Here is a 22996-nt window from a genome sequence, read left to right as displayed (position 1 = left end):
ATCATCCTCATTTTAGTAGATTAGGGGGCTCAATAAATATCTACCCACATTATCATTTATATTTACACCAAACATAGTTGAACTCTATATGCTCAGGCTCAGCAAGTATTCATTAAAGAATGTGAGCAATTTTGACCGCATAGAAAATAAAAACATTTTGATATTTAAAAGACAAAGAAGATTAAAATTTAAAAAGATCTTCATCAAAAAGAATACTTCCTAGTCACACAATACATTACAGTGAATACATGCCAACTACTACCTGTACTATTTGAATAGTTTCCGACCTGGCACCAATCCCTTAAATGTCTCATGAAGCCTTTCTCTGCACGATATCCAATTTCAAATTGGTTGTTATTTATAATTAATGCATCACTGACTTCAACAGTTCAATAGAAAAATGCATCAGGCAATAGATCAAATAAACAATTCTTAATACAATCAGGTTAATTTTTATTATTTTTAGATAATGTGATGCCTTGCTCAGCTATACCATCATTTTTGTCAACTTAGAATTGCGAAATTTATTATGATGTTCATGACTGTGACACTTATGACACCAAACATTGATTGGCAATACTTAATTACAGCTTCATTAAAATATGGGTAATTGTTTCAACTAGTTTGAATACCTCATTGCTTCACTTCAAACAATTTCCTATATTGTCAATGAAATAGAAAATTGCCAGTTGCCTCATCATTCTGTGTCAAGATCAGCTTCGGATAACAAAGCTTATAAATATTTTATTTGGAAATTAGACAACAATTTTATTGCAGGAAAAGTCGGCAGTTGACAGGATAGTAATCAATTATCTCGACTACTGATGGAGCGCACCACAAATATGTCTCCAATATTCAACACAGTACATGGCGGGATGGCACAGTATTCTCATTGTAAAATGAATGATTTCATATATTTATGTGCAGTGCTCCTTAGATTTATAGTTTATTCGATATGCACGTAAACTAAATTTGACATTAAAACTTGCTCGAACAAAAAAGTTTAAAAGTTGAGAGATCAAAGCAAATTTTAGAATCTTTGTCTTTCATTTGAGATCTTATCGCACATAAACACAAAACAAACAATTTCACAGTTCAACAATACCAAATCGTTATCCACCTTAATGTGGTGCAGATGGATAACAGTGTTCATTTTGCTTCATAAAGGTCACTCAGACTAAAGATTGAAGCAAAAAGTAATTCTTCCTAGCAGTGGGATATCATTCCATTCTATTCAATTGGATTAATAATATTCAAAATTGATGAACACTATTGAAGGTTGCAATGTCACAAGTAATGTATTGAATAATGATTTCACTAATTCATTTTGCCTGATGGAAGGCTCAATATTTTCAACACCATCATCGCAAAATAACTTTAACATAACGTATACAGGCATAATAAGTTCAGTTTTGGATCTATCATCAATGTCATTTGAAATGTTTTGAATAGCACTCAATTTTGGTCTCTCTTGAAAAAAGCCAGCAATAGCAAATCCAATGTTTAACGAAATTGATATCTTGATGTGCTAAGACTTATTTTGCATTGAATTCTAATAAATGTATCTAACTGTATATAGTCTGATGAGGTATTGTAGACATAACAAGCTTGTGACCTCATATTCTTTGCTGAAAAAAAAGAGGATAAAACCGAAGGTTACCAAAAAAAAAATACTCCCTTACCATCAACATCATAAACTTTAAAATTCTGAGCAGTGAGTTGTTTCATGCGAGCAGATCGAGATGGAATGTGAAGTAAAGCAGGGTTGTAAACTGGAAAGTCTCTATAATATTGTTCCAAGACCCACACTGCAGTCCTCTGAATGCTGCAAGACAAAACAAGTTGCAAATATTATGAGATAGTGAATAATTTAAATGCAAACAAACTCTATCAACTCTAAACTACTTTTAAAACGGGCACAAACAATGTTCCACATAGTTGAAGATCTTTATCTCTCAAAGCGAGTTGTCAGTGAACACAAGAGTTGATTTTTACTTTGAAGCAAAATTTTCAAACCTTGATTTATTTGTCTGTATCGGCAGTTTGTAAAATCATAACTTTTATAATGCTAAATCGATAAACTGTATGTAATATATTTAGTAGTAGGTTACCCATACTACAATATGCTTAAATTTATATAAGTTCATGAACGAAGCTTATAAAGTAAATAGCACATTGAAGAGTTGAATACCAAGTATTCATTATCTCAAATTCGGCCCAAGTTGATTACTATTTGAAATGTCCTGACATTGGAAAACACTTTCAACTTTTACTGCTACTGCCTAATTGGAATGTACTTGCTAAACTTAGTTCACTCCCATTTTTAAGACATCAATTGAATCTTACTGTTAGTGAAAAACTACATATTTCACACAATGTACGCAAAAGCCCAATGAACAGTCTGTCTGTGGGGATCTGAATTCATCGATTCAGAATTAAAAATAATAAAATTCATTAATTATTCTAGAATTACATGAATAAGAGAGATTACTCAGATGAAGAACCATGCTATATTGTCTAGAGCCACAACAGGTGGTATAATTCGATTGGCTCATTAACGATCCACCATCACATTTGTTTGACTTAAAACAGATCATTGAGATCAAGATATATCTTTTTTATCAATCTGAAAAAAGGTACAGCACTTGATAATGCTCATATCAGAATAGATCATGGATTGGATTGTATATAAAAACCGAATTTTGCCATTTGCATTTAAAATAAAGCACTCTTACAAAAATGTGATATAATATTCAAATTTATAAAATAATACTGATAGAAATAAACGTTTGTAAACCTTAACTCTCCGATGTTGTAAAACCTTCTTTCACCATCTGTTGATCTTATAACTTCAATAATATAACTTGTCTGGAGTTGACGTACTTCAAGAAGAACAACAGCGAGGTAGTGAATAAAAAGCAGACAGTTTGTGAGGGTTTCTGCATACTCAACAATGTCCTGCAAAAAATAACTCAATATAGAAATGCAGCTTCAACAATTTTACTACACATAAACGCTAGCATAGTTAATTTCAGCACCTATGTCAATATGAAAGGCTGTAAAGAAAGAATAAAAAGTGTGCATAGAGATGAAATCAGCCTATATTCTTTACGGTTTCATTGTAATATTTTCTAATATGTGAAAGTTGAACTTCAGTGAGCATACAATTTAGGTGCTGATAAAAAATAGAGCCGGCATACAGTAGGCTATTTAACTAAAAAATATAATTTGCTTGTTGTGGATACATTTGTGAAAGTAATTGAACAGGATTTATTATTGAAAGGCAAGGTTGAATGAATTTTCTTTGATTTTTTTGCCTTATGCTTCAAAAAATGAAATCCTCTACTTTGGAATACTTGAAAATAAGACATAAATGCACAATCCACAAAGTTTACTTGGCTGGTATCAAACTCTCAGGTAATATTTTTAAATGCGAAATAAACTCAGAATAACCAGAATCTCATCCTTTAAAGCAGATTATGTGATTTCGCAAAAAAAAATCGCTGTATAGTACAGTCTATTAAAAGGAAAATTAAAACACCTTGAGAACATTAGTTTACTTTTGAACCACCTGGAATAAATCACAAAGATAATAATTCAAGCAGTAAATAAATTATTTTAACAGCTATTCAAATCTTGATAGCTGTCTAACGGAACATTAATATTGATCACAGATTAATGATGATAAATTGCCTCAAGGCTTGTTAAGTCTTCTAAACAAGAGCTAAACTGAGTTTGTTTGGGAGGTAATGTTAAGTGTTACTCAACCAGAAACAAAATTCAATACACATGAGTTAATTTGATATAAGATCTATGCATTTAGCAGATGCCTTTGTTGAGTATGAACCATGTCAAATTATGTAGAACCATTATGCTGGATCAATTCCTTGTGCTCGGCTATATATAAAATTTAAAAACTTTCAATCGCATTACCCTATTTTCAGATTTTTTATATAATATTTCAGAGATAGTCATGGATATCATATTTCGACTGAATACTTGAATAACGACCCATATTTAACCAACATCAATTTACAAATGTTTACTATAGTTGATATTTAGCTTCAATGTTTATCCAACACTGTTTCAGAGTCCCTCTTTGCTTCGCCCTGCTTTGAGTCCAGGTACCATTTATGGATATGGAGCAATGACCGAACCAATTAGTTTTTTTTATTTGTGAAAATGCAGAGAGCCAATGATATTAAATCAATATAGGAAGATTTGAATAGGAAAAATAAGTTATTGAACCTTGAAGAATTACTTTTGGCGCACGATTGCATAAATCTTCATAGACTGGGATAAACATATATGCTGTACAATGTAAGGCCAATGATGTAAAATAAAAAGATTCACATCATATTTGAGTGGTAGCTAGTAAAGTTTACTCAACTGAATAGGTTAAATAAAAAACAACTAACTGACAACTAACCACATTGTTTACTTGAGTAAAATAAGAGAACAGACTGAAAATAATAACCTGAAGGTTAATGACTAACTACTTCAAATAATTAGGGAACAAATTTTTCCCATAAAGTATTCCCATTTTTTTTTAAATTAACCTAATAATGTTTCGAATGTGATTGAGTGTCAACCACCTTCCATCACCAAGGTAAATCTAATATTTAGCATACAGATTAATGTCAAATATTGCCTTGAGACAGTGTTGTAAGCAAAAAAGAATGATACTTAAGTGATCAATTTTACTTGTGTATTCGAGTTTTCATCGCCACTAGCAACCGTAACCAATTTTCCAATTAAGGTTTTCAATGGAGTAGATTTTGAAAAATTAATGAGCCATGAAAAGTTTGAAATTGGATGTAGCAATGAAGGGCTTTCGTAATAAACGTATACATTGTATTGTTGTCACTAATATGTTTTGGTTTTATAAAAATCTGCGAAAATGTTATGTTCATACAATGAGAATGGTGAAGTAGACGATAATCAAATATTACTAATATTAATTTTATATTTTATACCTCTTTATTATGGCACAGTGCAAATAAATACACAGATTTTAAATTTTGTAATAGAATTCGTACAGTTAAAATAACAAACACCTAAGCATTGAATTTTATTGACCAGAGAGAAGGTTTATTTCATTTACCAAACCATGAAACACACAATTTATGCATACATATAAAATTAGTGAATAAGCAGATGCTTTCGGTATATGACTGGGGGGCAATGATAGGACTTTTTAGGGTCATGACAGTCTGTTACCAAAAGACCATGAAATGCTGAATATAAATCACTGGAACATAGTTTATAAGGCTGAATCACTATTATCATATATTCAAGCATGAAACGTATGCAAGATGAAAATTTCTAGTTCACAAACAATGTGATAGAAAATCAAATACGACAAAATTGAACACATCTGGATCAAGTCTGCATAATTAAACTACGATGAATTGGCATACTGTAAGTTTCGAAAAGAAACACTCTAAACCTGAGTGGTGAGACGTGAGAAAGTTTATTACAAATATGGTATATTTACAAAATGAATGAAAAAACACAGATCGGAAACAACTCCATACAGCAGTATTTGAGAATATAGGATCAAAGTTTACACAACGTTAAGTGGATGTATGACAATACTCTTAATAAAAATGTTTATATGTTGTGCTCACCATGAAAAATTCAAAAATCAATTGTAATAATATTTAATGCCCGATGAAATTATCCATCCAAAATATTTGGAAAAATTATTCTTTTTGTTTACTATTTCTAAATTTAGGTAACTTACATCTTATGTTGGTACGGCTGATGATAGGGAACATTCGACTTTACCAAAAGTGCCATTACTTCAATAGACCTACTAGACATTGGTTCAGGAGTCTTCTCAAAGCACAATTTTATTTTTCAATTTCTGTTTTGTTAAGTGCCGAGTAACAAAGACTAATCATGATCAAATATTGACACAGAGTTTGGCTCATGTTTTATAGTCGACGACGTGAAAACAATAGAGGTTATGAGACTCCGATATGAAAGAAAAATTTTGATATAAATCGTTGTGTAAACAATAAGTGAATTGTTGTCAGTTCCAGAAATAACTAAGTTGTTAACAAGAACTTATGAATTGAATATTTTTATAATGATCTCTTAGCCAGAAGAGAGCGTGGCACAAATCTTTGACAGTATTAGGCCTTGAATATTTGAAAAAAATGTAAATTTACAAAAAGGTGAAACAATAAAGAGTTATAGAAATAATTGACCTACCATTTACTTGGTTTAGGGTAATACAACAACGGGAAATTGAACATACGAGAAGATGTTGAGCAGTCAGAGCCTTAAGCATTCACCCTACCCTACACTATACATGGAAGATATTGCATGTCCATAACATTTTAAACAAAATAATATTTGTTTGGCTTGATAAAATCTAGCATAATCATTTGCTTATAGTTTCTGAAATAATGATGCCCACCTTATATTGAACTTCATCATCTGAGACTGATTTGTCCAATATCCGTACTCCATAGAATAGCCAGTATGTTAATGTAATGATCAACACCAGTCCCATAACCATTGCTCTGAAATTAAATTGATGAGTGATTATATTCTGAGTTCTATCAATTTTTGTGTAAGTGTATTTTAACACAATCACATATATTAAAAACCCATTGGGAAAGTCGCACCGGCTCAAGAACAGCCTTTCCACACCTGTGTGTATCTGCCCTCAATATATAATTTTGAGTTACGAAAGTTTAATAGTTGGTTGGGAAGGATTTACAACATATTATTTCAGATGGAGAAAGTGAGTCAAATCAAGCATACCCATGGTATGTACAGAGTTATAGGTACAAGATATATGGGGCTTAAGCCCTAAGCTGAACCCAAAAATGTCTAAACGGTATTCTAAATAAACAATAAGCCTGAGGTATCGCTGTGTGACGGATCTTTGTCAGGCAATTTATTAGAGGTTTATATATGATCTGGCAAAGTCCAATATTGAACATTGTTGACTTGATAGAGTAACAGCACACGAATGTCCTCTAAGTACCATGAGCTAATATATGATGTAAAAAATGCAAAGGAATCTCTTAAAAAACCTTGTGGCAAAGGTATTCAAACACAAACCATTTGAACAATGATTCCATTTTATCAATTCCCAAATGATCTTTATAGCTTACAGTCACATGCTAATTGGCATTCAGGCCACACAATAAAAATTCATTTGGTTTGGTAATTAACACACAAACAAAAGTTGCAGTGGCAAAACGATACTTTCAGTTGAATAGCAAGTAAATATTTATCTTTCTGATTACTTCAATTTTCTTTTATATTAAACAAGGAAGGATTTAGTATGATGTTATTGAAGCATCTTAGAAATGGAAAGGACGAATATCTATCTTTGAAAAGCAGGAATTAGTAAGGCATTATCACACTCGTGAAATCTACCACTTGTAAGTAAATAAAGAAATATATTCATCATACTCTGACTGTATAGATTTTATCAAGTTTGAATGTCAACTTTGCTAATCCACTACACTGAACTCCAGACCACTAAATACAGACTACAAAACTAGAAGAGACATTCATTATTTGTTACTGATGTCAGTATTGTCCTTGTAGTAAATAATTGAATGTTTTCCAATTGAAGTTATTACTAAATATCATTCTAATGATATGTAAACGAGCAACCATTAGAAAATGTCCACTACATTAGTACATCATTACATCTTGGTCTTGGATTGTGAGTCACTCACTCAAATAATGACGTTGTACATCTGCTTAACCACACAGTCATGAAAAAGCATATTGATGATATATTTTGTGTGTAGCAAAGATTCAGTATCTCATATGTTGATTTTCACTATAGAATTTCCCACCAACACCTCCCCAAAATAATAAACACAAATATTTCATTTGTGTTCTTTTTTTGCAAAAAAACATAATCCCTAATAAACAATTGAAGGTTGTAAAATATTAAATATTTTTAAGGTTTTACCTGAATAAAAAGACACGCGGCATATTTGCTCTCGGCCTTCTGAAAAACAACGCCCATGATCCAATCAAAAGTATCAATAACTTGAATGACATACTGATTAAAAGTCCCTGTGAAAAAATAGAATAGTTTGGTAACATTGATTTATTTTCATAATTCCACACATACTATACTCAAGTTATATCGAATTGTATTCTGGACGGAGCATTGAGGCTAGAAATTATAATTTACAATTGAAAGAAATTATGCAAGAAACATACCTGACATGGTGTGGCACAAGATGTATCTCCCGGGCCAAAAAATAGTGGTAAGACAACAAATGCGATTGGGGTAACAAACGAGATGAACGCAAGTATGACAGTTGCAACAAAACCGAAATCTCGAAAACCTATTGATGCTTCAATGTCCTGTTAAAATAAAAGAATGTTAAGTGACATCTTCACGATAGGCAATATAGACAATGAGAAAATACATAGTAAATTCCTTCAGTTCTAAGTTCATGATTCCATTATTCTACAACACAGCCTCTTTATTTCAGTATTAGACAGTCACAGATGTATGAATCATTGAGAAATTACTGAGATAAAATTGATTCATCCCTTGCCAAGGTAATAAAAAATAATATTCATCCAATAAAAGATTGGATTTCCTGCAATTAAACATCACACAGTAGATATAGCCCGAATCCATTGTAATAATCTTCTTCCTTCTCCATGAAGTAAGAAATCAAATCTTTGGTGAGAAAATAGTTCAATTTAATTAAACAATGTTCTCGACCTTCCAAAAAATCTCGATAAAATTCTTGTGCACAATCCGGCAGGTGCAGGTGAGTAAGGTTTCAGAAGGTGTTAATTTCATTAGGGTTACCACAATAGAACATAGGAGAAACGAAGGAGCGTTAAATGTTATGCATCATTTAATTCTGATAAATAGGAGCATAAATTCACGCCGGTCTATATACATAGTTAAACGAGCCTAGAAACTCTATCATATGATATTTACACATTTATATGTTAACGCCATGGCATTCCTATTTGAACCATAACACCCATGTCTGATGATTTTCAACCCAATTTCAAGCATCAACAAGTTTGTACCACAGATAAAAATACTCAGACGCAGAATTCATCAGTTGATCATCTATAGATCACCAAAATTAAGCCTCAGAAGTCGTAATATGATATTAAATAAATGAGCAGAAAGAAACAGATGACAGATTCTTACTTTTTTCAAGCAAACCAAAAATACCAATAATTTTGAAATACAATTGACAGATCATGGAATTTTCTTTTCATGAGACTTCGTGCATGTCCATCAAGTAAAATATGATAAACCTTCTCTTATAAATACAAAATTTTGCTTCATACAATGGTATTTTACAAATGGCCGTTTTTCATAAATTCCATATTCACCCTTTACTTTGGATGCCATATCATGATTCAACAATAAATACAGGAAAAGCTATGACACAAGTTTTTATTTAAAGTTTTAATAAATTTTAATTGAAGACAAATAATGGTGATTCCACTCCATACCAACTATGTCATTACACCAATGCCAAAGAATATTCGTGTCAATTACTGACTTCCAAATTTCTGTGAAAGCTGGGTATTTCAATGTGACATCTCAATTACTGAAGTTATATGCCCCACAAATCAAGCCACAAAATCTTAAATAAATAAACAAGGTTATGAAAACCTACTTTTCGAAATTTTGCCAGCGATTCGTGACTCAAATTCGTGACGTCGGTTGTGCCAGAGATGAAAGTGTTCGTTTCTCCCCAGTTGTCGTCCTGAAAATAAAAATAATAAAAGGTCAGCTATAATTTGTTTAGCTGAAGCAGACAGTCTTAGTAAGGATTTAAATTTACAGTGAATGCACGCTATCCAACCACTCCAACATGATGGAAATAAAAAAAACAGATGTATATAGTATATGGGTAACACTTTTAACACAATTTTTATAAAAAATTATACTGACCATCTACGACACAAATCATATGCCGCATTGGGCCTCGTATTAATGGGGATATGTGTCCATGCGAAACAATAGGCCTTAATCATGGTCTATCGCTATAAGAAGATTTAGAAACAGCCTCGGATGGACAAATGCTGTGCGTAGTTACTAGTTATACTACTGGCGTTATCACGATTCTTCATGATATATAACGTTTAAAAAATATGACGTTGCTGTGCTCTTTTCCAATTTACTTTTTTGCTATCTGTTGACGCATCTCTTATCGGGGTTTTCGATATAATAAAAGTTCGAGGATAACGAATATAAATATTCACAAACAACTTCAAGATAAAAGCGGTACGCCTGCGGCGCATCACAGTCAACAATGTGCTGCGGATAGTTTATTATCGCGATCATATCATCCCTTTCAAATTGTCGTTACTTTTCGTTTCTTGCTTTCCTTTTAATATATTTTGAAATCAAAAGACTTCTTTTACGTATAAAAAGTGTGGCAACCAAGTTTTAACGCACCAAAAATTAGGTTGATTTGCGAACAAATGGACGGAATTGCAAAATTAAGTCATGCTTTTTTACAAAACGAACCTCGTTTCAATGGTACAAGATCGGCCACTGAAACTATTTAAAGAGTTAGAGTGGCGGATAGTATTTCATATCATATTTTACGTCACTGAATTTGATAGTTGAAATTAGAGATGACACTGATATTTTTCTGTCAACAAATTTCAACAAAATGAATAAGGGTACTATATGGCAGGTATGATAGTATGTGTGGAGTAATTGAAATTATCACACGAGTTAAAAGATCCGCCTGGCCACAAAAATGCGCTTCGCGTATACAACGTAAAGTTTTTCTTCCCGATCTATTAAAAGTACATTTACCGCCAAGATATATATTTTTACATAGTAAATGTTTTTTTTGTGCGAAAACCCGTTGTCAGTGCGATACATAATTGTTTTATAATACACATGCTAAATAATTTATGCATACCCTCCAAGAGAAAATTTCTTACAAATATTTTGCTGTGACGAGAAGACAATAAGGAGACAAAGCAAAAAAGAATAGTACAAATCTGCATCTTGGAACGCGTTTCTTTTGCAGCTCAGGTCACTTGGTGATTGACGTACAATTTTGCCACAAGTGTCAGGGAAAACAAACACCGTACTGTTGTCTAAATAGCCAAGTTGGAAAAGACCACAATACCAAATTCGTCTGAGACGTACATACAAGCGCGTTGGGGTCACGAACGAAGTGATTGATATTAAAAGCGCAATTTAGGCATGACTTATGGTCACCAGATTTCAGATATCAAGTTTCGGTTCAATGTTACACTACGAACGTCCATTATGTCCTCTTGCGTACTGGGCAAGAGCTCATAAATCATCTGTGAATATGTTACATTGATAATTTGCGCATTATATTTCCACGTCAACTGAAGCGGGACGGCGTTAAGGGGAAGACTTTGAAAGAAAACAATACCAAGTGAACAAAAACACTCGCGCTATCCAGGCGCCGTGAATGCGGAGGTGTGGACGTGATCTTTAGACGGGTATGCCTTTTCGCCTGACGTCTTTCGTCAAAACCCCCACGATCTGATGTGAGGTAAGTCGACCAGAGACAGTAAATCCCAAAATGACCACCAACTACCGTCATTTAGAATACTTTTAACAAAAATATGCAGATTAAACACACAAGCCGGCGACCACCGCAGAGGATAATAATATCATCAAGGGCATTGCTCGGTCCCTCTTTTGCCGGAACACATTTCAATACTACCAACAGTTACAAGGAACTGGCAACAGATATAAAAATCTAAAGTTAGAGGTAGATCCGGATACAAATACAAAGTCAAAATATGTCGCGAAATTCTTCATTTACGCGAGCTGTCGTCAACAACTCGAACACAATTTTAACGCGTCTTAGACAAACAATCTGGGCAAACATTTAAAAAACTGGGACGGAACATTCCCACAAAAAAACGAATGAGATATATGGTCGAGGATAAATACGATTACAAACACCACATCACGAATGGGACTAAATAATCATGAACTTGCTTTCATATGTTAATTCACATTTAATGTGAATTACTTTAAAATAGATGTCCCATTATTATATTATTGAAAGATTTCCGCACCGTTGGTTTTAAATATTTGCGATTTAGAATGGGTGATTCAATTATGTGGTTTTCTATAAAAATATTAAACCAAGGAATGGGAAAAAATAATAGTAGGGTAAAAACATGAATTTAGAGACTGATTCCTGATGTATACTGACAAATAACAAACTTTTATGTAATTTTGTTTTATCTCGTCTTCGAATTTTTTTTTTCCGATAAGGAATTTTACGATATGAAACATAACATAATGAAACTAAAATTTTCTGTCAAAATATGTGACAGAATTAGGATATTCACAGCCATATTTTTCTCAATCTATTGAACTTTTCCAAAAAAAAAATTTCAAATTTCAAATAGCATTCATAATTTTACAGTCTGTACAACGACGGCAATGAAAATTCAATGCAATTGATGCTTTATGTTCATGTTTAGGATTTTATTAAGCAATCGCTTGTCTGCTTATATTTGGATACGGAATGAAATCAGCAACTTCTGGATGAGTTGGTAGAGCAGCCATTGTAATTGCGTTCGAGAGTTGTTGAAGAGGGCTTATTTCACCATTCCTGTGAAGCATAATCCTGCTTCGCGCGGCGGTAGCTCGATCTGAATAAAGTCACATGCTGGGCTCACTAACCGCAATCGAAAGCACTCGAAAGAGAACTAAAGCCTGTAAACAAGCTGAAATCGTTTTACTACCAAAAAGATTATGGTGGTATCACTACGCAGCGTAGTCGTGAATAATACAGTAGCGGAATATTGCAGTTTATTCTTTGGGGACGGAAAACATAACCATATACAAATGAAGTTGAATACAGAGTGAATTTAACATTGACAACATATATATATATATGGATAAACAATCTAGTTATTCAGTAGTACAGTCCCGCTGTAATTTCACAAATGAATCATCACTCAAGTGTGTGTAAGTAAAGTTAGTTATCGGGACACCGATTCATTCTTACATTTGATACGGCTCAGTACAGATTGGTATATACACATTTATAAACCCGTAGTGAATTTGAAATCTAATTTTGATAGCACTTGCGGTTCTGGACAATAACGCTACGAAGAGAAGTCCATCACCAAAATAACAATAACAAAGCATCACTGCACATTACTATTTACAAAAGGACTTTTGCCGTAATTTGACTGAAGTTTGTGGTATAGGAGCAACGCATTAAAATGTTGCTACCAAAGCTCTTGAATTTGTTTCCCTGGTGACATACTAGAGTTGCCACATAAATACACATTGGTATAACGTATGAGTATTTATACACAAAACTATTCACAAGTTCATATTATATCACAAAACTCATATTTTCGGATTGTTTCAAACTTAACGCAACGCAACTCATGGTAAACACCAATCAGATTCAGCCACATATTTTCTGATGGAGAGTTGATACGCTTGTCCGTGTATAGTTCTTGAATTCACTTATCAAAATAATATAATTTGAATATGAACCAACAACTACTCATATTTCTTAAACCACCTGTGATCCTGAGCGAATGTAGTTTTATATGAATAGAGTATTAAAAATTCACATTTCCCCACAATCTTCGAAGTTGGAAACATGCCAGGTGTGTTATTATAAAGTAATTCGAAGTCCCCTATACAAAACTAACAAAGCACTGTTACATATGCTTATTAGTAGGCAAGCTATTTGACAGGAATTATGCCTCTAGGGCCGTTCGTGGGATCGAGCAGGTATCACAGATGGGGGCCAGTCAGAGTTCAATAGCTATGGGCGATGGTATCAGTTTAAAATCGGGACATTTTATGATCTTTGCCTTCATCGGATAACGCTGGCTGAGCTCGAATCTGTCGTCAGTGAAAAAAATACCAAATATTTTAGTTACTGGGAAAAATAAACTGATATTTTTTTGAGTAAAATTACTAAGTGCGGAATGGCCGTGAAATCTTAGTGTGATTTTCCGAATACAAATAATAATCACTTTTAACAAAAGAATGAACCATCCATAGTGACGTTTTTCTATTTTGGTCTAATTACGTTTCCGCCATTCCAACGTCATCTTCGAATCCTCCTACGATAAAACGAAACATTTGTGACCGGGAAAAGGAAGTCAATTGTCTATTCTATTTTAACTAAACAGCCCAACAGTAACAGCAACCGACACCATGGTGAAAAAAAATACACTTGAATTGGAATCGTTCCAGAACCCTAAACCAGTGCTTAAAATCGTTCGTCGTGCTTTGCCATGCGAAAACGAATTGCCTCGACGCAAGTATGCGTTTTCCGGTCTATCTATTATCCCAAATTGTTTACATTTTCACAGAGTATTTTACACTACTGTTCTAAAAGATTTAACTTATTTACAGAAATCACCTTGAAACTCATTCCATCTCTTGGTACATATTTTGATATTTCCTACAAATGACGTGAATAAATTGAGATTTGAAATCAATCACGGAGGTTAAGGGCCCACGACAGCGGGGACACGCTTTCTAATAGCGGAAGATTAAATCCCCCTCAACTCCCGTCAGCCGTGACAAACTTTTGCATAACGAGAACCTCATTTTGGCATATTTTACATAAATATGAGATAAACCAGACAAATGAGACGAAAAATGCGACTAATAATCAATATACCAATGCAGAGGCGTAGCCAGCGTATTTTGCGCCCGGGGCAAAATATAAAATTGGCGCCCCGACCCCCACGTTCAATCATGTTTTCTATTGCATTTAATTGTATATGTAAAAACAAATTATATATCGTCACGCTAATAACCGAATTGCGTAAGTCATTTTTAGCTGTTTTGAGAAAAACGTAAAAAAACTTCCTAATGATATTTCTATGCCATTGAGATTCATTAATTTGCCATAGTTAAACTTTTTGATCGTAGCCGGATTTAAGTTAATTTGTATGACGCAGTCATGTGACGTCATAATAGCGCACTGTGACTTAGGCAAAAATGTGTCTATTACTAGGGGACATACGCAATTTTGCAACTTGACTATATGTACCAGTCCTGAAAACCAAACAATCCCTAATCTGTTTCAACTACATTATTTTTTATGTTTAAAAATATGTATTTCATCAATATAACACGCTCTGCACACTCACCGAAATAAGACTAAAGTTAAATATAAAGAATAAAACATTAATGTACCCCTATATAAAAGTCAACCAAGGTGAATTGGACTCACAAGTGCACGCCTTCCTATACAGTAGTATAAATTGAAAATTATTAGCGCTAAGCTAGAATCTGAGATGCAAAAACTCGAAAATCCTTCGCCGAGGTTATTTTGCCTTTTGCAAAGCTATACAAAATAGAGCATATGTCCCACTCAGTTACTGTCAAAGATGATTTACATAGTCTACAATAAATTCATTTTTTCAATTTCACTTTCGTAAACTGGTTAACACGTCGTCAAAATCTGTTTTTTTCCAATGTTTCTCTTTCAACATTTAGAAGTGCAAAATCACTGAGACGATCCTGTCCCGTTGATGCACGCGAATACGACAAAATTAGTTTCAATTTGAAAGACCGTTCACAGCTTGCAATTGAAACTGGTATTGTTAACAAAATTTGTAGAGAAATTCGCAGATTGGGTAAAACGTTGTCTCCAAAAGACACAATAAAACCAAGAAGAGCCAAAGGAGTTTCTGGTTGACCTACAGTTCTGCTACTGAGCAGCATTCTGCAATCTTCAATTTCGGTGAAAAGTTCGTGGCCATTGATGTCCGTGTCGTAGAAATTTGCAAAATCTGTGCAATCTCGACGAATTGTCGAAAACGGCATTGGGGTCTTTTAGCACAGTATAATATATTTTATGTAACTCTGCCGCAAAGTACGGTACTTGGCAACAGCGAAATACAAAACCACGTATTACTCAAAACATGTTTCCGTTCGTCTCCAGCACAGAACTAATATCAACTTACATCGGAGTGCGCAGGCAAGAACTTAACGATACAGAACCACGTCATTAACCCGGTGCATTTTGTTACCTAACGTTACCAAATCAAATTTTGCTTTGTTTCCCAGCAAGATTTTTTGGCCATGTAATTACGATGGAAATCTGACCGTGCGCGAGCTATGTGCGTGATGATGTCGGCAGTCGTAAGTGGTCTGACCAAGTGTGCAGTTTGCCATGTACTAAGACTAGATGTCTGCCGCCGGTGCGATCTTGCATGTGACTGTATTTTACCCTTGTGAAATTTTTGCAAGCCCCATTTTGGCGCCCCTGTACCTTGGCGCCCGGGGGCATATGTACCCCACTGCCCCCCCTAAGCTACGCCTCTGTACCAATGACAGGCTAGACACACTTGGTGTAGCAATTTGTAACAGTCGGTGCTTGAACATTTCTTACTGCTAAAAGTGTCGTAAGCAGGCTAAGCCGTCAGTTCTCTTAATTAAGAACCAAAACTCTGATATTTAAAAAAAAACGTCAGGAAGTTACGGTATGCGGTGGATACTACTGGCATATGTAAATATTTGCACATGGACTTGAGTTGTCAAGTGGCGCGCTCGTGTCCACGGGGAGGAGGTGAATATGAAAGTAATCTGCAATCATACAATCAAAATAATAAATTATGGAGTAAAATAATATTGAGGCCAAATTTTCGGGCAATACTCAATGGAAAACGCAAATGCACATCACACGTCTTACGTCTGGATATAGTAGATATCTAGTTTGTTTTCGTATCCATATGATCCCGCAGTACCAAGAAATGATGACTTGCGTGGTAGGCATATGAATGGCATGTCTACTGCAATTCTCAAGACTTATGTATATATACTGCTCGAAACAAATTTACAGGGTGAACCGAATCAACTATATTTTTGATTGAACGAAAATTACTTTATTGTAGTGGCGTATAATGGAAGAGGCGATGTATTGAGCAAATTGCTGGTAGCATGTTTCACCTCGTCGTTATCATCGTTTGTTTGTGAACACATCGTAATGTAGAGTGTAAATATCTGTGTGATAATTTATAGCGAAAGTGGCAATTAGAAGTCGAAGATTTGTCATCCACGCCCATGAAAAACGAGCAATTAACAGTTAAAAACCAACGGACTGGCAAGCACTAAAATAGAATGCGCCAGATCGATTTAACGTTAATGGTATAGCGTGGATGAAATCATCTTAATATCTTCGAATCAGGTTTGGAAGTAGAATATTTGAACGAAAATATCATGACTATTATAAATGGAGAAACGTGAAATACATCCAAACTCCACAAAATGAAAAATTAACGCCAAACAAAACACATATCACGTGGTACTAATTAGCGTTGACAAAACACAATCAAACCAAGCCGATCCGTAACGTCCAGGTGGAAGAGATAAAGAGATCAATGAATGAGAAAAAGATTCTGACCGCTTTTTCGTTGAAAAATAAACTAAATAATTCCATGCAAAGCGATTAGGGTGCACAAAAATATAAACAACTCGACCCTCGTCTATGTAAATAGTTTAGTAATTCTATCTCGCGTTCAAGATGGACATGGAACGATTGATGAATTTTCTATTTAGCCCCCTTTTCTGTAATTTGATTGAGTATTTTAATGGGGTGTTTAGTAATTTATGAATTACCATGGAACACGCACACTGAATATAATGACATTCACATTTGATTAATAACATCAATCGTACGAGGTGTTTCATTCAAAATAACAAGCGAGTTATATCTCGTAACTTAATGAGTTGCCTGCTACAAGAAAGTTGAAAACACTCCGTAATTAGAACTATGGTATTTACATGTCGTTATGTTTTAATACGATAATGGATGTGTTCTGTTGTTTGGATTATATAATTCCGAACGACGCAAAGGATTGGCACACGCCTCTTGCGTCATTAAACTAATGGAATATTTGTTTATATATGTTAAAAAACTTGGTAAAATAAGCTTGTTAATGTCCATTTTAAAAATAAAACGATTGGGTCGCATCACAATTAACTTTCCCCGCGAAGAAGAAAATGCGGTAATTTCTCTCCTGTAGATGGTGCAGGAGACTTTTCAAGTAGATTAATTAACCAAGCTTAGTTATGTAAATTCTTATTAGATCACTGTGAGTATTAAAACCTCCTTCAACAATACATGTTGCAAATCAACAATTTGCCTGTCATTTCTAAATACTGTGTAACGAAGATAACGAAGTAATAAAAATGTTCTATAATATTGTTAATAATACCTCACAGTCGTCAGGATTGCTACTACTTTGATAACAGAACGCCCCACAATTAACAGAAGATGAATATAGGTGGAAATATTATGTTTGCATAGTCGATATGAATACTGTAAACGAACACTGTAATTATGAATGCTTAAATCAAATTTAATACAACGCGCTAATGGCTAACAAACGCTATTAATCACATTGCGAATGGAACTCATAATGACTAACATTCTTTGTCACTTCAAAGAAAATGCAATCGCTGCACTATGTCAAATCAGTAATGATTACACGGCTTTCATATGAGATTTGATGGTACTTTTCAATATTCGAGAATATCTACATTTTAAAACTTTTTTTGCTAATTCAATTTGGCCCAACATATTTTCAAATAAAGCGATAAACAACATGGAAAGCGACATTGTTAAATATGCCTGATATCACGTATCAGAAGTAAACTATGCTCTAAAATAGCATTAAATCACAGCGACCCATGGTGAACAAAATTGAGATTCAGTCACGGTTGTAAACTAAATCCGTAAAGATGAAAGAGGTTAACAACTTTATAACTGTTGGCAGATATACGAGATTTGTGATCGATTGATGGAACAGCGCGAACAGGTAAATATTAGAAATGTTTTTTTTACCAGAGATGGATTAATAATGAATGATTCCAAATAAATTCGGAAAACTACAATGTGACCAGATTTGTCAGTGGCCTAATAACAGTCATTTTATGGACTAAAGGTTAATGGTAATAAATTAAAAGCACGAACACGCAAACACACGCAGATTATTTACCGTTATAAAAAATTTCCGATAACTTTCAGCTACTGACCAACAGGAAGACTCAACGACTGCAACATGATTTACTTCTATTTATTTTGTTTTGAATAGACGCTAACTAAGCCAAATAATCCATTTAACACTGTTTATTGGTGGCCTGGATAGTAGATCGCTGGGACTATTGCACATTGCAAACACACAACACGAACAATAAAATTCAGGTTTGGTAAAATGAAATGAAAACGTCAAACGTCATTAATTTTGTGCCCCACTTAGAAAATCATTCACTGAATGAATCATGAATCAAGGAGAAGTAAATTCGAAACCACGCAACTTGAAGAAATAAATACTCAGAACTTAAATAGTACACTCGTTGCTGGATTGCTAAAACATTTAATCTAAACTAAATGTTGTGAAACAGTGAAATGGTGAATATAGAACGTGAATCTGGTATAAGATTGTTATAGATAAGACGTTACTCGCAAATTTTCTGATTAAAACTAGATATTTAGAAACCAAAGAAAATAGCAGACGAATTACAAACCTCAAGTTCAAGGATAAAAATCTATATCAAATCATCTCAAGTTCAGTCATTTGAAGGCTTGAAATAAGTTGATGCTATTAAAATGCTACTTTGAATTATTTTTTAATATTTCGTTTCAAGTGCAAGAGAAATAAAAGAAGTCAGTAGCTTGGCACTGTGGCGAGTAAAACGTTCACATCGCACGTATGTAAGCACCGAACACTTTCCATTTTCGGGAGCAAATATTGCGATATAGGGTTTGAACCTTTTGTTTACTCTCTGCAGTTAAGTAAATGGTGTTCTCTTAGTCTACTGGCGCCACACACGCCTTTATGTTGGATACGATTTTATCGTAGACATGCAACTTATGGTTGGCCAGTCTCGATAGAGTCAACGTGTAAGTGACAGACATTCACAACTCGCCATGGCCGTTATTACTTCATTACGGTCCAAGATTTCAATGGTGTTCATTATATAGGTTATTCGTATTCGTCAGCAACGGCCGCACAGCGTACGCACCATTCATCATGTCACTGAGTGATCCCTATCTATATTTTGTTCGAATTATTAAATTTGGCAGATGGTTTATTATGCGTCCACTTACTTTTTTGCCGAAGAAGCGATTGTTTCGGTTATAAGGAACATGTTTGGCAAAGTGGTATAAGTTTATTTATTCATACTGATACCGGTATGTCTGGCTACTGAATATCGCGATCTGTGGTCTTTCAATCGTAACAAAAGTTGGTATGAATAAAAAAAAACAGCGAGGATATCTATTCTCTTAGTCATTGACGTCGAAGAAGTAAAACTGAAGCTATGGGTAAGTTAAGTGATGATGATTTCTCGAGACAGAAATGCTTTTGCCTTGGGTTATCAAAAATGTCGCACAACCATGTTGTCAAGCTGGATATATGGAGTTACAAAACAAATACAATATCCATCTTTTATATACTTAAACGACCTTATTGGGTTAATTAATGTCTAAAGAACTATAAAAGTCGATTTATCGGGAATAGAAACTGTAGCATAATCTTAAAAAGACCAATTGAAAACATCAGGTTGAACACATATAACGAGCAAATATAAGAAATCTACCAAGTTGTTAATAATAAAGTTTTGTATCCGCGATGAAGGCGAAATTCAATCAAGCATTCATGTGATGGTTCAATTCATGAAAGTAGCTATATAATATATACCTATCCAATTAAAGTTACCAATAGAGCTTCTAAAACAACAAATATTGTACTCAGTCATAACTTGTGTAACTGGTATAATCACACACGTGCAATAGTTTAGAACAGAATCTAAATGATATTTTAGATTTAGCTTATAAAGCGCTATTCACCACACGCAATGAAATGATTGAAATTAAAAAATGGAAAACAATGGTTATGATGCCCAATTGTACCACGCTATCTAAAAAAAAATATAGTAAGTGACACAAAACCTGCAAATTTGTTTCAAAACAAAGAACATTATGTATCAGTGAAATGTAGAGTTTCATTCATGCTATCAAAATCCCTCAGTTTACTAAATACGCTGGCAAGCTAGAACCGCATTTTGTGGTTGGAATGCTGGGAACTGAGTAAGTACTTTTGATACAAATACACCCAAAAAAGAATGTAGGTAAATATGCTCGTTCTCAATTCAAAGAGCCACGAACCTCGGTGGCATTTGTCACAGGCGACTGGATAAAAGACGCCACGCTTACTGAGCGTTGGGACTTCAAACGATCTTCGAGAATATCTATAAGCGTGGGAGGCAATGCAGGCAAGCTTTTGCTTCTATCGCATCAATGTATTTACTAAACATATACCGCATTTTCAGAGTACCCCAAGTAGGTAATATTGTCGGGTCCGTCAACTTATCATGCTTGACTTTACTCGTGCATATCTTACAAAGTGATTTCAGGACATTATAATAATGCATAGCGTACTGGTGTCAAGAGAGTCAATGCAGACAAACCACCCATGTGGTAAGTAGCAAGTTTTCCATAATCTGGATACTTACGTCAAAGCTTTTCAGTACTGATGAATATAAAACCAATATTGATTTGACAGGGGCCCTAAAAGAACGTCATCGTACCAGTGTCGCCCCTTCTACAAATAAGGCGATACACTGAAATATTAAAAAGTACCAGCTGACAACAATAATTAGTGTAATCATTATAGAAAACGAGCGGGGTCGTATCGTAATGGAAGTATAGCAAAACGAGCAACATACGATACAAACCAAACGCATAAGGGATTTTTCAATGCAGACGTGCTATAGGTCGGATACTTTTGTTTTCTACTAAAAAGTCCTTGGAACCAAAATATACAGAAACAAACAGATTTTTCAATGCAGACGTGCTATAGGTCGGATACTTTTGTTTTCTACTAAAAAGTTCTTGGAACCAAAATATACAGAAACAAACACGATTACTACAGAGAATGTAAGATCTTTAATTATAACGGCGCTTTAATCAGAAATTAAGCTTGAAATAGAATTCCAATCAGAGACACGGAAGACACAGTGCGATCTGCGCACCTGGCAGTCGAGGTTAAATTCAATTCATTATTGTCCTACGACCATAAAATTGGTAATCCCTAGCTATCGAATGGAGCGCCGAACAAAGACGCCTCCACGTAGGACGTGTGAACGGCTGCTATGTAAAAAAAAGACTTAAAAATCAAATATTATGCTTGTATAATTTAATAACTGGTTTGTGGTAAAATATATTATCTGCGAGAATAATTAGTATGGAAAAGCAGCATCGCTTGAGATGCTCATTATTAAGAAATGGGTTTAATATTTGAATGATGAATGGATTGGAATTTGGAAACATTCCCAGCGTACCAGGCAAGCTTGAGTGGAAATCCTTTTTGTCGTTAGATAGTTTTGAAACGCACAGTTATAGTAATCAATCACTCTTTACAATGATCAAAATATTCTAAAGGTTCCATTATGAGAACCACTTCTAAATTTATGTTTATACAGTTTTGTTGTGAACGAGACACTTTTAAATTGTTATGGACTGGAATTAGAAAATCGCATTTTTAATTGTGGTGATTTAGATTTTAGAGTTACTAAGAAGTAGGCGTCTCTCTTTTGTAAAGGCAAGATAATAAAATATAGTCACTGATAAAATCTGTGACTGAGTTTGCACATCGCAAGGTTATCGATGCGGCAATAAAATCGGGTCAATCTTTTGCGTTAACCAAATTTACCTTTCTATTATTGGTTTGATCTTCAAACAGAACACCGCGGAAAAACTTAGAAAAAATCATATATGTAGGGGTGACCAAGACTATGCTAGCTTGGGTACATAATAGATAATACCCCGAATTTCTTGTATCAATTGCTATACTAAGTTGCGATGGTAATTAATACCGCTTCTTACACGCGAAAACCAGGTTTAACACATGTTTTATGTCGCTGAGTTGTATGACTAACATTTTGTATAAACACATTCTTGTTAAGTATCATCTGACAAGTTCCAGGACGTTTCGTTTACCTGTGCCG

At 34.2% G+C, this 22996-nt stretch overlaps 1 protein-coding gene across 4 annotated transcripts in view; it reads right to left on the bottom strand.

Annotated features, from left to right (window-relative positions):
* Nucleotides 1-22996, bottom strand: part of LOC120325616 (vang-like protein 2) — a 33472-nt gene that overhangs the window by 6660 nt on the left and 3816 nt on the right. For 2 of the 4 annotated variants that reach the window (XM_039391673.2, XM_039391674.2), the window contains exons 4-9: nucleotides 9651-9740; nucleotides 8209-8355; nucleotides 7952-8058; nucleotides 6428-6533; nucleotides 2798-2958; nucleotides 1683-1825 (exon numbers count right to left, since the gene is read on the bottom strand). In XM_039391673.2, the coding sequence (XP_039247607.1) occupies nucleotides 1683-1825; nucleotides 2798-2958; nucleotides 6428-6533; nucleotides 7952-8058; nucleotides 8209-8355; nucleotides 9651-9740 (754 nt within the window). Of the gene's footprint in view, nucleotides 1-1682; nucleotides 1826-2797; nucleotides 2959-6427; nucleotides 6534-7951; nucleotides 8059-8208; nucleotides 8356-9650; nucleotides 9741-9928; nucleotides 9950-11402; nucleotides 11592-22996 lie in introns of those variants that run through there. The other 2 variants (XM_039391675.2, XM_039391676.2) reach the window with 2 other exon arrangements.

Source organism: Styela clava, chromosome 4 (assembly GCF_964204865.1).
Source record: "Styela clava chromosome 4, kaStyClav1.hap1.2, whole genome shotgun sequence".
NCBI classification, from domain to species: domain Eukaryota; kingdom Metazoa; phylum Chordata; class Ascidiacea; order Stolidobranchia; family Styelidae; genus Styela; species Styela clava.
This window is presented reverse-complemented; position numbering and strand designations above follow the sequence as displayed.